We start from the raw sequence: 14289 nt of genomic DNA on the forward strand, positions 1-14289 counted from the left end.
TATATCTATTATAATGTGGATACAGCAAGTCAAATATTTAAACAAAACATTCGGGCATCTCCAGAAGGAATTTATATTAAATTAATTTGTAGTTATTGTAGACTTGTATTGCTTGTCTCAATGTCAATAACTCAGCCCCTCACTTCCGGTTCTGGCGCTGGGGTTCTGGCGCTGGGGTTCTGGCGCTGGGGTTCTGAAACTGGTGGTGATGCGGGTCTGCAGCTGGATATATCTCGAATGAATAGGCTACCGTAGGAGCACTTAGTTTGCTAGCGCGTTATTTAACTCAAAGAACCGCATCCTATATGAGATTCATCAGATATATTAAAATATAATTATTATAATTATTTCTGCACAAAATGACGCGAATGCACAAGTGAACTTGAACCAAGTTAAGTAAGCGCTCTTCCAGGAGCAACGCGACTTCCGCTCTTCCGACACGGCAACTAAACTCAAATAATGCACAATGTTTTATTACAATATTGTTCTTTTTATAATGTTATGCAATATGACAGTCCTCCCAATAGTCATTATTAGTCGTGCAGTGTCGTTGAGGCTGCGTACAAATGCATCCAATATAAGATAAATCAGATATAGATAGGCATACACAAAATAAACACAATATTACAACTTACATTTGCACAAAACAAAAGGCTGCAAATGAACACACAAACTTATAGTAGTCATAATGAAGGTGTAAAATGGTCCCAAACAAAACACGCTCGCTTTGTTTCGTGGTTGAGCAGCACGCACATGAACCTGCTTAAAGGATAATTCTGGTATTTAACACCTTGAGTCTATATTGTAGTTTGTTTTGGATGAACAAGAGTGGTGGACAACATTTTTTTGACAATGGTTCCTCTCTCGAGTTTTTGACTATAATAGAATTGGCCATGGACCCATTTAACATTGGAGTCAATGGGCATGTCCGAAAATGTCATATTATAGTCTATTATAGTCAAAAACTCGAGAGAGGAACCATTGTCAAAAAAATGTTGTCCACCACTCTTGTTCATCCAAAACAAACTACAATATAGACTCAAGGTGTTAAATACCGGAATTATCCTTTAATCGATGATCGAGAAGTTGTATAGATTAAATGTATTATCGACAATTAATCGATCGTCGATTAATCGTTAACATCCCTAGCAATAACGTATCATTGTCAATATAAATATTATGATAAATGATAAATATTAACCCTCTGGGGACCAAGGTGTTTTTGGGGCCCTTGGGATGTTTTGAAATGCCCTGACATTTGTGCTTTTTTCAGTTATTTATAAACATGTTAATGGCAAAGGTGTAAATTCACTCTATATAGCACAAACAGGGCTACTATAATATGTGAGCAACATATATGTACATGTTTGTATTTTTAAGAGAATAATGTTTATGCGTGGTTATTGAAAAAAATAAAAATGAAAGTTGCTGAAATAGACCACAAAACGCATACTAAATATGTGTTCCGGAGACTTTTGACTAATGGATGCTGTCACTTCGAGTTCTGGCTTCAAAATGATGTGAAAAACATCCTGCCTAATCGTTCACATAAAACAATACATTGATTTAAACTTTGTAAGACCGTTTTTTTGTAAGACCGAGGATTATGCATGGGTGTGGTGATGGCCCATCAATATTAATGAGATTCAGACCCAGGGTGTGACAGACACACCCCCAATGGCCCATCATGAGGCAAGCCTAAACAAAGAGCTTTGCATCTTTTTTGTTTTTCAATCTGTTTTATTGTAATTCCTTTATGTGGAGGAACTAAATAGATTCATCAAGAGAGCTAGTAAATTCAATTTAAGAGGAACTGAAGTCTTTCAGAAAGGAAAGATGTGTCTCAATACAAGGTGTCAGTCTGTGGAACAATCTAAATAGTGAAATTAAAACTTCAACATCGTTTTTTGTTTTTAAGAAGAGTGTAAAAGCATTACTAATAGAAAAATATAATGCATCAATTTAGCAGGAAATGTGATATTTGATTTATGTCTTTGTATATGTGTTGCAAAGTAGATGTGTGTTGTAAGCGCACCTCTTTGGAATTGTAATTTAACTTATGTTGATAAGGGGCAGATATTATAAGTTTATCTTCTTTCTGCTCATTTTCATTTCTTTTTCAAAAGAATGAAATGAAAATATAAATGAAAATGAAAAATGAAAAAATGAACTAAATGTTCAACTGAAGACACAAGTGAACATTACTTGCCTGGCATTTGGTGTGTCCTTCTTTTTACCAAGCTGTCCTTTGCAAAGCACACAAATCTTGCGACCAACTGTGCAAAAAGGAATATTTCGCAAAACTGCAATGGAAACAGTTTTTGCGCATTTACAGTCACCTGACTTAGAAGATGCGGTGTGTTTGGGATCCGTGTACGCAAATAATAATTATTATTATTATTTTATTATAACATTTATTAGGCTACATATTTAGAGACGCTTTTATCCAAAAAAGGAACAAAGCAATTCGTCAAATGTCATTCATAATACGGGTTAGACTGCATGGCACGGAGCCGCGGATGAGAACACTTGCATTTTCCTATCAACAGTGAAACAACTTAAAATAGCCTACTCTTATCATTTCTGGTCATACAGAAAATAATAATACATTATTCGCAACTACTTGTATTTGTGTAAACTCACAATAACAAGAAAGCGTTGTGCTTTTGTAAAATAAAATAAAACAATCAGGCGCGCTTTCATGATCTCCGTGAACTGGAGCGCGAGAACTGAAACAAAATATAGCCTATGTAGGCTAAAGCTTGAAATGTCCACTTTAAAACGAACAAATTCGAATCGAAAGCTAATACCTTCTGATTATGTAATGCGTATGAAAGGAGCATTTCTCTCTAAAAGCGCATCTGCTTAACAGCGGAGATGGAGATGTTTTTAGCCACTTAGAAAACAATAGTTTATTAATAATATTAATGGCTCTTCTCATTCAGCACTGCGGGAAAAATATAAATTCCAGGTTCTAATTTGGCCATAGAAAACCAGTAAAATCGACATGTTTTCCATATTAATTTGTGAAAATATCTGTAAAATATCTGTAATAATAGTGGGTAAAATATGTAGCCTACTTACTCTTTCTGATTTCTGAATCTGTTGCTAAGCGCACTCCGAGTTGCAGGCGTAGGTAGTGATGAAGCTCCATTCCTTTTAAAAAAGTTGAAGAATATTGTGTCGTGCCATCTTCCCAACGCGCAGGTGACTGAATGATGAAACTAAAAGCATTTGCTTGGGGGCGTTTACCTGTTTTGCATAGATGGCTTAACACATTATCTTGTGAATAGCGTGCTCCGTCAGTAGGCGTGAACGAATTAAAGTCAATGAGCTCGTAATGAGCTCGACTGGAATCGCTCTCTTTTCATATAGATTACAGAAGCTGAGAATATTTGTTTTTTATATAAATTACTTCATTTGAAAGATGCGATCTCAAGCTTTATGCCCGTGGGTATGTTTGCCCGTTTGACTGAATTTTCGCGGAGTTACAGATCATTTTCGAAACGCGTTCATTGACAGAGAGAGTGCAGAACTCGCATCATGTTAATTTTTCTTTATTTGGCAAAAAGCAAAACACTTTATTTTTATTGTGAGTATACAGAAAAAAAATAAAAACTGAACAGGATCGATTGATGTATAACAAGAAAATGAAAGATCAAAATTAACAGAGCATTTTGAGTTTATTTTGCATTGCTAAAAAAAAACACGAGCAAAACGCGCGGGCGCGTTCTTGGTCCCCAGAGGTTTAAGTCTGCATTTTAAAACAAAGAAAATAAGCTATAGTAAGAGGATGGTTAGTATGCGGCAACAGAGGGAATCTCTGTATATTCATGCATTGTGCGCATGTTTTAAAGTCTGTGACACAAACGCACACATCAACACTATCACTTTATTTAGATTTCATGTAACCGTCATGTTCATTCCGGTTGAAACAAATGGTGTCCATTTAAACATAGCTAGTGATTATAAACACAAACCAGCATCAATATTAAGTACTTCACACTGTCAGATAGTCAAGTAGACTGAAGTTTGGGAAAATGTAGTAAGTTTTTTGCAGCTAAATGAGGATAAAACAGAGGTTTTAACTCTAGGTTATCCTGTAAGTTCCTTACCTGCTCTGGAAGTCCAGTTAGATCCTCTCTCAACAAATGTACGCAAACAAAAACCTTGGGGTGATCTTTACTCACTATTTTTTGATAAATAAATTAGTGCTGTTAAAGTCCTCTAAAGGAATCTTTTACCATTAGATCTTTTGTAAAGTTAAATCATCTTCTTTCAAGCAAAGATTTAGAAGTTGTGATTCATGCACTTGTAACCTCACGATTAGATTATTGGAACTCTCTTTATTCTGGTCTCCCTCAATCTTCCTTAAAACGATTGAAATTTATTCAAAATGTGTCCGCAAGACTTTTGACTGGGTCTAAAAAGAGGGACCATGTCTCCCCTATTTTAGCATCTTTCCACTGGCTTCCCATTAAATTCAGTTGATAAAATCCGTATGTTTGTATTATTGTCCGGCCGTGCACCGAGGAATATTAGTGAACTTTTGTGCCATACTGTCCTGCTAGGGCACTTAGATCTTTTAATCACTTGCTCTTGACTGTGTCACGGTGTCGCTACAAATTAAAGGATGATCGGTAGGTTTGGGAATCGAATACTTGAGGTCAGGAATAGGATATTGGTTATAATTTTTCGATTACTTTTATCGATTCCTTTGTGAGCATTTCAATATGACTTTAAACCATTCAAGCGCGAGACGACTCGTGCACTGTTTTTTCTGCTGCACACACGCCTAATATTCCTGCTGGCATCTCTATAATAACACTAAACAAACAACAAAAGACAAAGAGATAATTCACTCGTTCTCAACTGAATAACTTTTGTAACTCCACTTTATAAAAAAAAAAAGCATTATAAATATAGTGTCATTTTACATTTGATTACAGTTTCTGTACCTGAAAATCTTACAACACTTTACTTCAATCACATCTTTGTTCAGTTGTATCTATTTGCAGGGCTCCAGACTGCGACCAAATGGTCGCATTTTGCGACCAAAATTTGAGTGTACGGCTGAATTTTACATCCAGTCGCACATGTGCGACCAGTCATTTTTTACACGTTAAATGTGGAAGGGGCTTATCAATGAATCCGAAATGTGTGGCAGGCTAATGAGTGCGAGAAGAATAGGTAATGGCCACTGTAAGTGGCTAATGTGTGGAGGGGGAGGGCCCTAGAGATAATCGAGCGCGCGTTTAAAGGGGCCATGACATGAGAAACCAAATTTGCCTTGATCTTTTGGTATATAAGAGGTCTTTGTACCATTAAAACGTCCTGCAAGTTTCATAGCTTAAGACGTCCTCCCCATTATAAACGAATCATTTATTTAATCAAGCTCGAAATACAGCTCGTTCTGGATCCATGGTAAGAAGTGACGTCACGGTACGAAGTGACGTACCAGCGTTTGCATATGACCGCCTCCAGCACAAGACAACTACGCTTAAAGCGCAAGACAACTACGCTCATTTCGTATCGTAGTCGCGCCCGCGCGCTGCACGCCTCACAAGTGTTCAGTCGACGGACAGCGAGTGGGTCTGTGTACAGGGAAATTACGATGCCACGCAGATGTGCTGTTCCTGGCTGTGGACAAACAACATCTTTGAATACGCTGCGAAAGATCCAGACGTCAGGGAAAAATGGATGCACTTTATTTTTTGCGGACGTCTCAGTCACGGCAGTGTTAGTTTAAGCGTTTGTTCTATACATTTGAAGTATGACTGTTTTGAGAACAGACTGTTTTGAGCTTTGCCAGAAAACTGTTGCTCAAAGATAAGTCCGTGCCGACTATTCTGGGCTCAACAACGACGACGCAAACTTACTTTTTATCATGGCTAATATGAACACATTTGTATAAGAGAATCTTGAAAATATGTCGCCTTTCTAGTAGGCCTACATGTGATAGAAAATTAAAAATGTTGCCTTTATCAATGCTGCATCTTCAAAGATGGCCTGTGCATGCATTTTTGTCCGTGGTACACCCGATCATTTAATTGGAATTAGTTAAATAATGTTAAACTGTTAGCCAATTAAGCTATAGGATAATTATGCAACAATAATAGGGCTGTAACGATTTACGATATTAAACCGAAATCGCGACACTCAGATCCACGAACCTGTGTCGCGGTATGAGAAGGCAGATCGCGATCGACACACCCCTTCCCAGACTTATCTTTCTCGTCCAGAATAGATCCTAGGGCTGTGACGGGGTCTTTTACATATTAGGTATGGGAATTTCAAGCAAAAATAATATTCGAAGATCGCTGGGTATCATTTGATTATTATTCAAAAATCGCACCTCTCCCCCACACGCACACACGCGCGCGCGCGCGAGCACACACACACACACAAGCAAACACCAGAGCAAGTGAGCAAAGCGCGCGGTGTTTGCTTGTATGTGTGTGTGGCACCGGCGCGCGCGTGAACTGGAGCTCACCTCATAAACGAATCGAAACTTAGAAAGCTTGAAATACTTTTACTTGATTTAACGTTAATTCAAAACATAAAGAAATGGCGGCTTAGGCTAATTAGGAAGTGTGCATTTCTCTATATAGGCGCGTTCACTTTGTGGCAAGTGTTATTCCTGCGCTTGAGATGCGGGTCATGCGGAATAGGCAATATATTATTTGTGGTTTACAGCACAGACAGTAAGCCTCGGTTACCTCAGAAGAATTTTTAACATGCTCGAATCATCTCCACAATGGAGTATAGTTCTGTTTGTTTTTCAAAAGTATTTTGTTACAAGAAAACAGAGTTATAGCTTTAGCTATTTATTTATTTATTTGGCTTTTAAAATCCTTCCTCCTCGCAAGAATCGCGGTTTGTATCGAATCGTGGGTCAGAAATCGGGATACGAACCGAATCGTGGGTTTGCTGTATCGTTACAGCCCTAAACAATAATCCGTTTTCAAGTGTCTCGGGTTAATTTTTTTTTATTAATTCAAAATAGTTTCACTTTCCATGTGGACACGGGCTGATCCAGTCTTCGTTGTTGTGGTGATGGTTCATTTTCCTCTGATTCCTCATCTGATTCCGGCTCAAACATAATAAGGTTTTATCATTGCAAGAGCCATCGCTTCGCATGCATCACCCGCTATTAAACAGTTGCGCCGAATCCGCAAATGTTCTGGCTGGGGGCGTTAATAATTGATGCATAGGCACTGACATTAGCCAATCATAGCAGTGGGCGTTAACACTGAACTCTTAAAGGGGAAACACCCCCAAAACAGACTGTTTGAATCAGAGGATGAGAAACAGGGTGGGAAAAGGTCATAAATCACTACATTTTAAAAAAAAATTGTAAAAAAAACTATAGTAATACTATAATTGCACCTAAGGGAACATAATAATAAAATAAAATAAACCATGTCATGACCCCTTTAAACGTCTGTGGGAAGGAGACGGAGACAAATATCACAGACTGCTATGAGCGTCTGAGCAACGAGCAAGCGAACTATTGACTCGTTCTTCCGACCTGCGGCTACTGTGCAAGTTAAATTCACTTGCTGGCTTACCAAATAATACATTACAACAGCGATAATCAAAACGATTACTCTTTGTAAACATTGTTCAATGCAAGTGCCAAATGCTCGAACATGACCTGTCATTTACGCCGTCATCACCCGGGAGTTGATAGCGCACGAGCGCCGGCGAGACCTGAACTGCAGACGTTACCATCGGTGTTTAAACTAAACTCATTTATGTTTTGCCAATGTAAACATTCAAGAGCAAGACGTGAAAGAGAACTCGTGTCTAGATTTGTGAGCGCGCGTGCGTGTATTCGTAGGCTACTCATCTCAGACAGCGCACAAATATTGAGTTATCTTTCAAGTCGAAAGTGCAAACTTTCATTTGCACTTGAATGGACAAATTTACACAAAACATGGCCGTCTTGATGAGTATCCTAGCAGATATAGTATCTGTTATGCCTTAAGCTCTGAATTAAATACCTTTTGTAACTTTAATAAGGATTAATCTTTCATTTATACAGTCAAATATGCAATGTTATTTTACATTTGATTATTTTATTCAATTTCTGTACCTGAAAACTAATGTTAGACCTGAAAAGCATAGTTTATATTATTAGTAGGCTATCTTTGCTCTATTGTATTTATTTGTGCTTTTGCTTGGTTAGATTATTTCTTCTTATTTTCTTAATTTTTTCTGACAGTAGTCTTTTTCCCCCTGAACACATACCGAATCATACCGAAACTGTGAACCTAAAACCGTGATACAAACTGAACCGTGAGCTATTTGAAACGTTGAAGCCCTAGTACAGTGTCACAGTCGGATGATGATTCAGAGTGAGAGGTTTTAGTGGCGAAAAAGGCCGAACCCACCATTTTCGGGAAGACTGGTTGAGGTAGTACTGTACTGGTAGTACTGTAAGGAGACGAATTCCATAAACTGCGAATGTTGCAGTCGCTACCCCATAACTGCGGGGAACACAAAGTTTGCCGACAGTGCAGGCACTTCACAGTTTAAACACAATACTCTATTTAATAACAAAGCATAGAGTATGCGGTGTTAATAAATCAACTGCCGGTTGCTTTTAGAAGACAAGAGGCTGTAACGTTAAATCAGAGCGCAAAGGCATTGTAATTTCTGCATCTATTATCAAAGTATTTATTAGTAATACACTGGAAATGAGTAGAAATGTGAATATTTGATAAGTATGTTGATTTACGGTGTGTGCTCCTAAATTTTCTTGTTGTGCCCCTAAAATTTTCAGTTGGGGGCCACTGTGCTCCTAGTGAAAAAAGTTAGTCTGGAGCCCTGTATTTGTTGCGATTGCTAATTTTTTATTTGCTCTTTTTTAATGTTTATTGTCTTTAATAATGCTTGAAATGTTTAGTTAGGCTAGTTGTTTTTCAATGGTATATTTAAACCACAGGGATTCTTTAGCCTGTTGATTTTTGTTCATGATATTCAGCTACAATTAAATGTTTTGCAATAAGAAGTTTTGTTTTCTTTTACCTTACTGAAATCGAAATAATGAATCGATAGGAATCGGAATCGATAAGCAGAATCGAAATCAGAATCGATAAAATTAAAACGATAGCCAACCCTATTGATCAGCCTTTTCTGTACCCCGAAACAAGCGCTGGAATGGTCTCCTCGATCATGTGAGGTCTGTGAGGTTTTTAAATCTACTCTTAAATCGTCTTTTTATTCGTTAGCTTTTGGAAACATGCAATTATTGTTTTTATTGCGTATACCTGCTTTGTACTGTGTACATAATTTTGGATCAATCTATATTGTGTTTAAATGTGCTTTATAAATAAAGTTGTTCTTGTGTTGTTGTTTTACAGTAATTTTATTATTTTTTACTTTAAAATGATGAACCAAAGCAAGATCATGCTGTATTAATGCCTCCTGTTACAACATCTGTGTCTTATTCACAGTACCTGAGAATAGGGCTGTAACGATACAGCAAACCCACGATTCGGTTCGTATCCCGATTTCTGACCCACGATTCGATACAAACCGCGATTCTTGCGAGGAGGAAGGATTTTAAAAGCCAAATAAATAAATAAATAGCTAAAGCTATAACTCTGTTTTCTTGTAACAAAATACTTTTGAAAAACAAACAGAACTATACTCCATTGTGGAGATGATTCGAGCATGTTAAAAATTCTTCTGAGGTAACCGAGGCTTACTGTCTGTGCTGTAAACCACAAATAATATATTGCCTATTCCGCATGACCCGCATCTCAAGCGCAGGAATAACACTTGCCACAAAGTGAACGCGCCTATATAGAGAAATGCACACTTCCTAATTAGCCTAAGCCGCCATTTCTTTATGTTTTGAATTAACGTTAAATCAAGTAAAAGTATTTCAAGCTTTCTAAGTTTCGATTCGTTTATGAGGTGAGCTCCAGTTCACGCGCGCGCCGGTGCCACACACACATACAAGCAAACACCGCGCGCTTTGCTCACTTGCTCTGGTGTTTGCTTGTGTGTGTGTGTGTGCTCGCGCGCTGCGCGCGTGTGTGCGTGTGGGGGAGAGGTGCGATTTTTGAATAATAATCAAATGATACCCAGCGATCTTCGAATATTATTTTTGCTTGAAATTCCCATACCTAATATGTAAAAGACCCCGTCACAGCCCTAGGATCTATTCTGGACGAGAAAGATAAGTCTGGGAAGGGGTGTGTCGATCGCGATCTGCCTTCTCATACCGCGACACAGGTTCGTGGATCTGAGTGTCGCGATTTCGGTTTAATATCGTAAATCGTTACAGCCCTACCTGAGAATGAATAAACCATCACCTTTGTACACAGAAAGGCATATCACTGTTTGGAAGTGCAATTTGTGTATAACAACATGCTTTCTATAATCTATAATGGTTGTCCCTGTCTAAATGTACACATTACTCATTACATCCATGTAAAACGTGCTAGAAAAAAACTAATTCCAGTTTAGCTAAATAAGTCAACAAATCCTTTACCTTTTGAAGCTGAAAGAGATCTGTTCTTCTGTTCTTCTCCAAGATGACACCATCCCCAGTGGACTCTTCTGAAGTGACACCTGACAGGCAAAGCAATGTATTACTAAGGGTATTTACAGTACATCTAGTGATGACATTTTTAATAAACAATTCTTTGCAAATGATTGCAAATTATAAGCAACTCAGGCTGGCTTATTGGCACACAAACTCTAAATAATCAAATACAGCATAACATAAATATGATGATATATCTTAAAGATCTCGACACAGAAATAAAAGTGCATTATTATTTGCATGCCCGTTTTTTGCAGTGAAAACAACCCAAAAAAAGAGAAAAGGTTCCGACCCCTTGTCTAGTCTTACAAGTAATTCATCAATTTTTTTATTTCAGGACTTTTTAGTTTAGTAACATAAAAGTCAGTTACATAAAACAATACATTGCTCTATCTGAATCATAAAAATAAGACTACTATTTGATTACTCTTTTTATTTGTGGGTCAACTATCCCTATAAATCGTTGTTAACACTCCAGCGGTGAGAGACCTGACCATGCCCACCAACATGAGAAGGGGGGAAAAAAAAGAAAATTGTCTAGTAACACGCTGACAAAAAGGATATAATTTTTGGAAATATTTACATCTACTCAATCGTCAGCCCAAACCAAAGGACGTTAACATTCTGTTTATTATGAGCATGAACTGAAGTTATGCTGTCTGCTGTTTTAAAACCAGTTGGATTCTGATTGACTTTCAAAGTTTTTATAATTTTTATCAGCTGGAAAAAGTTATTCTAATGACATCATTTCTGTCAGGTCCATTAAGTCAAGAACACACAACAATAAAAATAATTTAGAATTTGTATTGAATAGATTGCAAACAAGTTGATTTTCCTGAATTGAAATTTGGAGGTATGGCTCTGTTCAGGGAGTCCTCTGACCTTTCATGAGCACCATGAAATAGCAGAGAGTCAGAGGACAGCAGCAGCAGCAGCATTAGGGAACGCTCACAGTTTAGGACTGTGAGAGTTGAAATATCCCCCTGTGAACAGAGCAGGCAACATGACGTCAGCAATTGTCATGTTATGCATAAGGAGGAGCTGGGGAGGTGGCGGGCAGCATAAGTGAGCAGCAAGCATAAATGAGCAAGCTGAATGAGCTTTAAATAGGGCGCCTTGTTTGAGCTTGGCCATTGAGCAGCGAGGGGAGTTAACCAGCTAATGCAGCTCAGCTGGAGCAGCTCAGCTGACGGGACGGTGTTGTTAGAAAAAGCATTAGCAGCGTCTTGACTACCTGGCCTGCCAGAACTGACGCTGACGCTCAATTTGTCAGTGTCATTATTGTTATGGTGTGGGCTTCTATATTCTCAAAGAATTACAACGATTATTAAAACATTATCATTATAGCTGTTGTCCTTGGTGTGAATGGGCACTTCATTCATTCATTCTCGAGTTCTGAAACTTCATGTAAATACAAATTGAGCTTTCCCTATGCCGTCCAGAGATTAAGAAAAATGTGTGGATAAAATTGTCTACTGATGATGCCACATGTATACTAGTGTTAAGAATACACAGCTCACACAGTGAATGTACATGGGACTTGAAGACGCTCACTTGAGGTGGATACATGTTTTATTAGATAAGAAAATGAGCATGAACTACCGTAGAAACATGTTTACAGAATAAATTGATTGATGTGATCTGAGTTTACAAGTCAACATGGCTTGAGAAGTCACAAGAAAATATCAGCAGATCAATATTTTTGCATAGCATTCCAAATGTTGATCTGAAGAAGATTGCCATTAAAATTATTAATAAAATGAATTACATTTACTAACAAAGTTCAGTTTTGTTCCCAAAAATAAGGCATTTCATATTCTCATCCAATTTCTCCAGAAGTGATTACCGGTAGTTTGTTCTCTTGAACCCACTGAATGGAAAAGCAACTAGTTTGTGATATTCTGATTATTTCTATAAAATACATTTGAAACTTGGATGGAAACCACACATACTGACTTACCCTCCAGCGCTTCTAATCTGCCAATAAAATCTTCCACTTGTTGCAGAACATTCTGCATTCTTTTGGTTTTGGCAGATTTAAGAATCTCAGCACACTTCTCTAAAGCTGCAACAAGCTCATCTTTTGCAAGAATCCTGGGGAGAAATAATCAAGAGTGACACTGAAACTGGAGCAATTCCTCCAATAAATACAGGAACCACTGAATCATAAAACAACAACAACAACAACAACAACATACTCATCAGGTGTTTACATTCCAGCTTCTATGACTATGTTCATTGCAAGAGCCAGGTTTAGTTATTCAAAAATAAAAATAAAGATGTTTAAGTATCAGTCTATGGAATGATATTCCGGATATTATTCAAAAGGAATTGCAAATACAATTTGCAATTGCGTTTTCAATTTGTGGACGCATAAAATGTGACAATCCAAACGCAATTGCAAATCGCGCATTACCGTTTGCATTTTCATTTAAGCGAACGCACACTGACAGCCACATTTCAAATGGAAAAGCAAAGTCCGTTTGCAACTGCGTTTCCCATATCTGACGAGTTTTGACCCTGTCATATATAAATAGCAATTTCAATTACCACGTCTGCTTTTTCACTTTCTCAGCGTCGCGTATGTAGTCCGCCAAAACTCAAATGGAATCGCAATTCCCTACTATTTCCATTTCCGATGCCTTACACGGAAAACCTGTCAATCCGTGTCAAGGCTGGGATTATGCTATGGGGCGTGTTTGTGTTGGAAAGTAATGTCACTCACAGTCGACGGCATTTGTCGGGCCATGCGTTCATATTTAGACTTTATAAAATCATTATTTTAACATTTACAATCACATTTTGTCAAAGTTCATCTATTGGAGTATTACTATTGACAACTGTGTCACATTGAGAAATGGAAATCCTGAAAATGAAAGTAAAAAAAACACCATTTTATTTCCATTCATTCACTTCAACTGTAAGATGGAGGCTGCAATACCACTGTTGTCCACTAGAGGGATCAGCAGGATTATATTTGTAATCTTTTTATCAGCTTTCAGCATTGGCTAACAAACAAATGCTTAATGCAATATATTTTTTATTATGATGGACGTGTAACGTGTGTAAGCATGCATAATGGAGTTAACATGGTTTGCATGAAAACCATGCAAACTGGTTTGCTTTAGTGCAAAATACTGGTAAAAATCAAGACTTGTAAAATGAAAGTAAGCCCATTCTAGTATGATTTAATATGATTCTAGTATGATTTACCATAGTGTACCATGATTCATCTTAGTTTAGCTTGATTTACCATGTTACAGGATGATTTACCATGATATACTAGGATTCTAGCATGATGTACCTTATTTACTATCATTTACCATGTTTCTAGCGTTATTTACCATGATTTACCACGTTGCTAGCAATTATGTGAAGCATCAGAACAAATGAAGTGATAAACTCTGACAAAATATGATTCTGTTATAATAGTAATTGTTATGTAAGGGATTTTTTAGTGTCTAAATATATGAATGCAAAAGCACATGTGAAAAGACTATTAATAAGTAGAATGTCCAGCAGAGGGCAGTAGAAGACCACTTATTGGCTCTTTCATTTTACAAGTCTTGATTTTTACCAGTATTTTGCACTAAAGCAAACCAGTTTTTCCATGTTAACTCTATTATGCATGCTTACACACGTATTACACGTCCATCATAATAAAAAATATATTGCTTTAAAGTAACACCAAGTAACATTTCCTCTGCGGTCGCCCTACTGGTTGGAAG

The 14289-nt window shown here is 37.5% G+C and overlaps 1 protein-coding gene across 1 annotated transcript in view; it reads right to left on the reverse strand.

Annotated features, from left to right (window-relative positions):
• orc3 (origin recognition complex, subunit 3) overlaps positions 1-14289 on the reverse strand; it is a 53304-nt gene that overhangs the window by 8576 nt on the left and 30439 nt on the right. The window contains exons 14-15 of the mRNA XM_079631976.1: positions 12522-12655; positions 10508-10587 (exon numbers count right to left, since the gene is read on the reverse strand). Coding sequence (XP_079488102.1) covers positions 10508-10587; positions 12522-12655 — 214 coding nt within the window. The remainder of the gene's footprint in view (positions 1-10507; positions 10588-12521; positions 12656-14289) is intronic.

The sequence above is a fragment of the Phoxinus phoxinus genome (genome assembly GCF_949152265.1).
Source record: "Phoxinus phoxinus genome assembly, chromosome: 13".
In the NCBI taxonomy this organism is placed as follows: domain Eukaryota; kingdom Metazoa; phylum Chordata; class Actinopteri; order Cypriniformes; family Leuciscidae; genus Phoxinus; species Phoxinus phoxinus.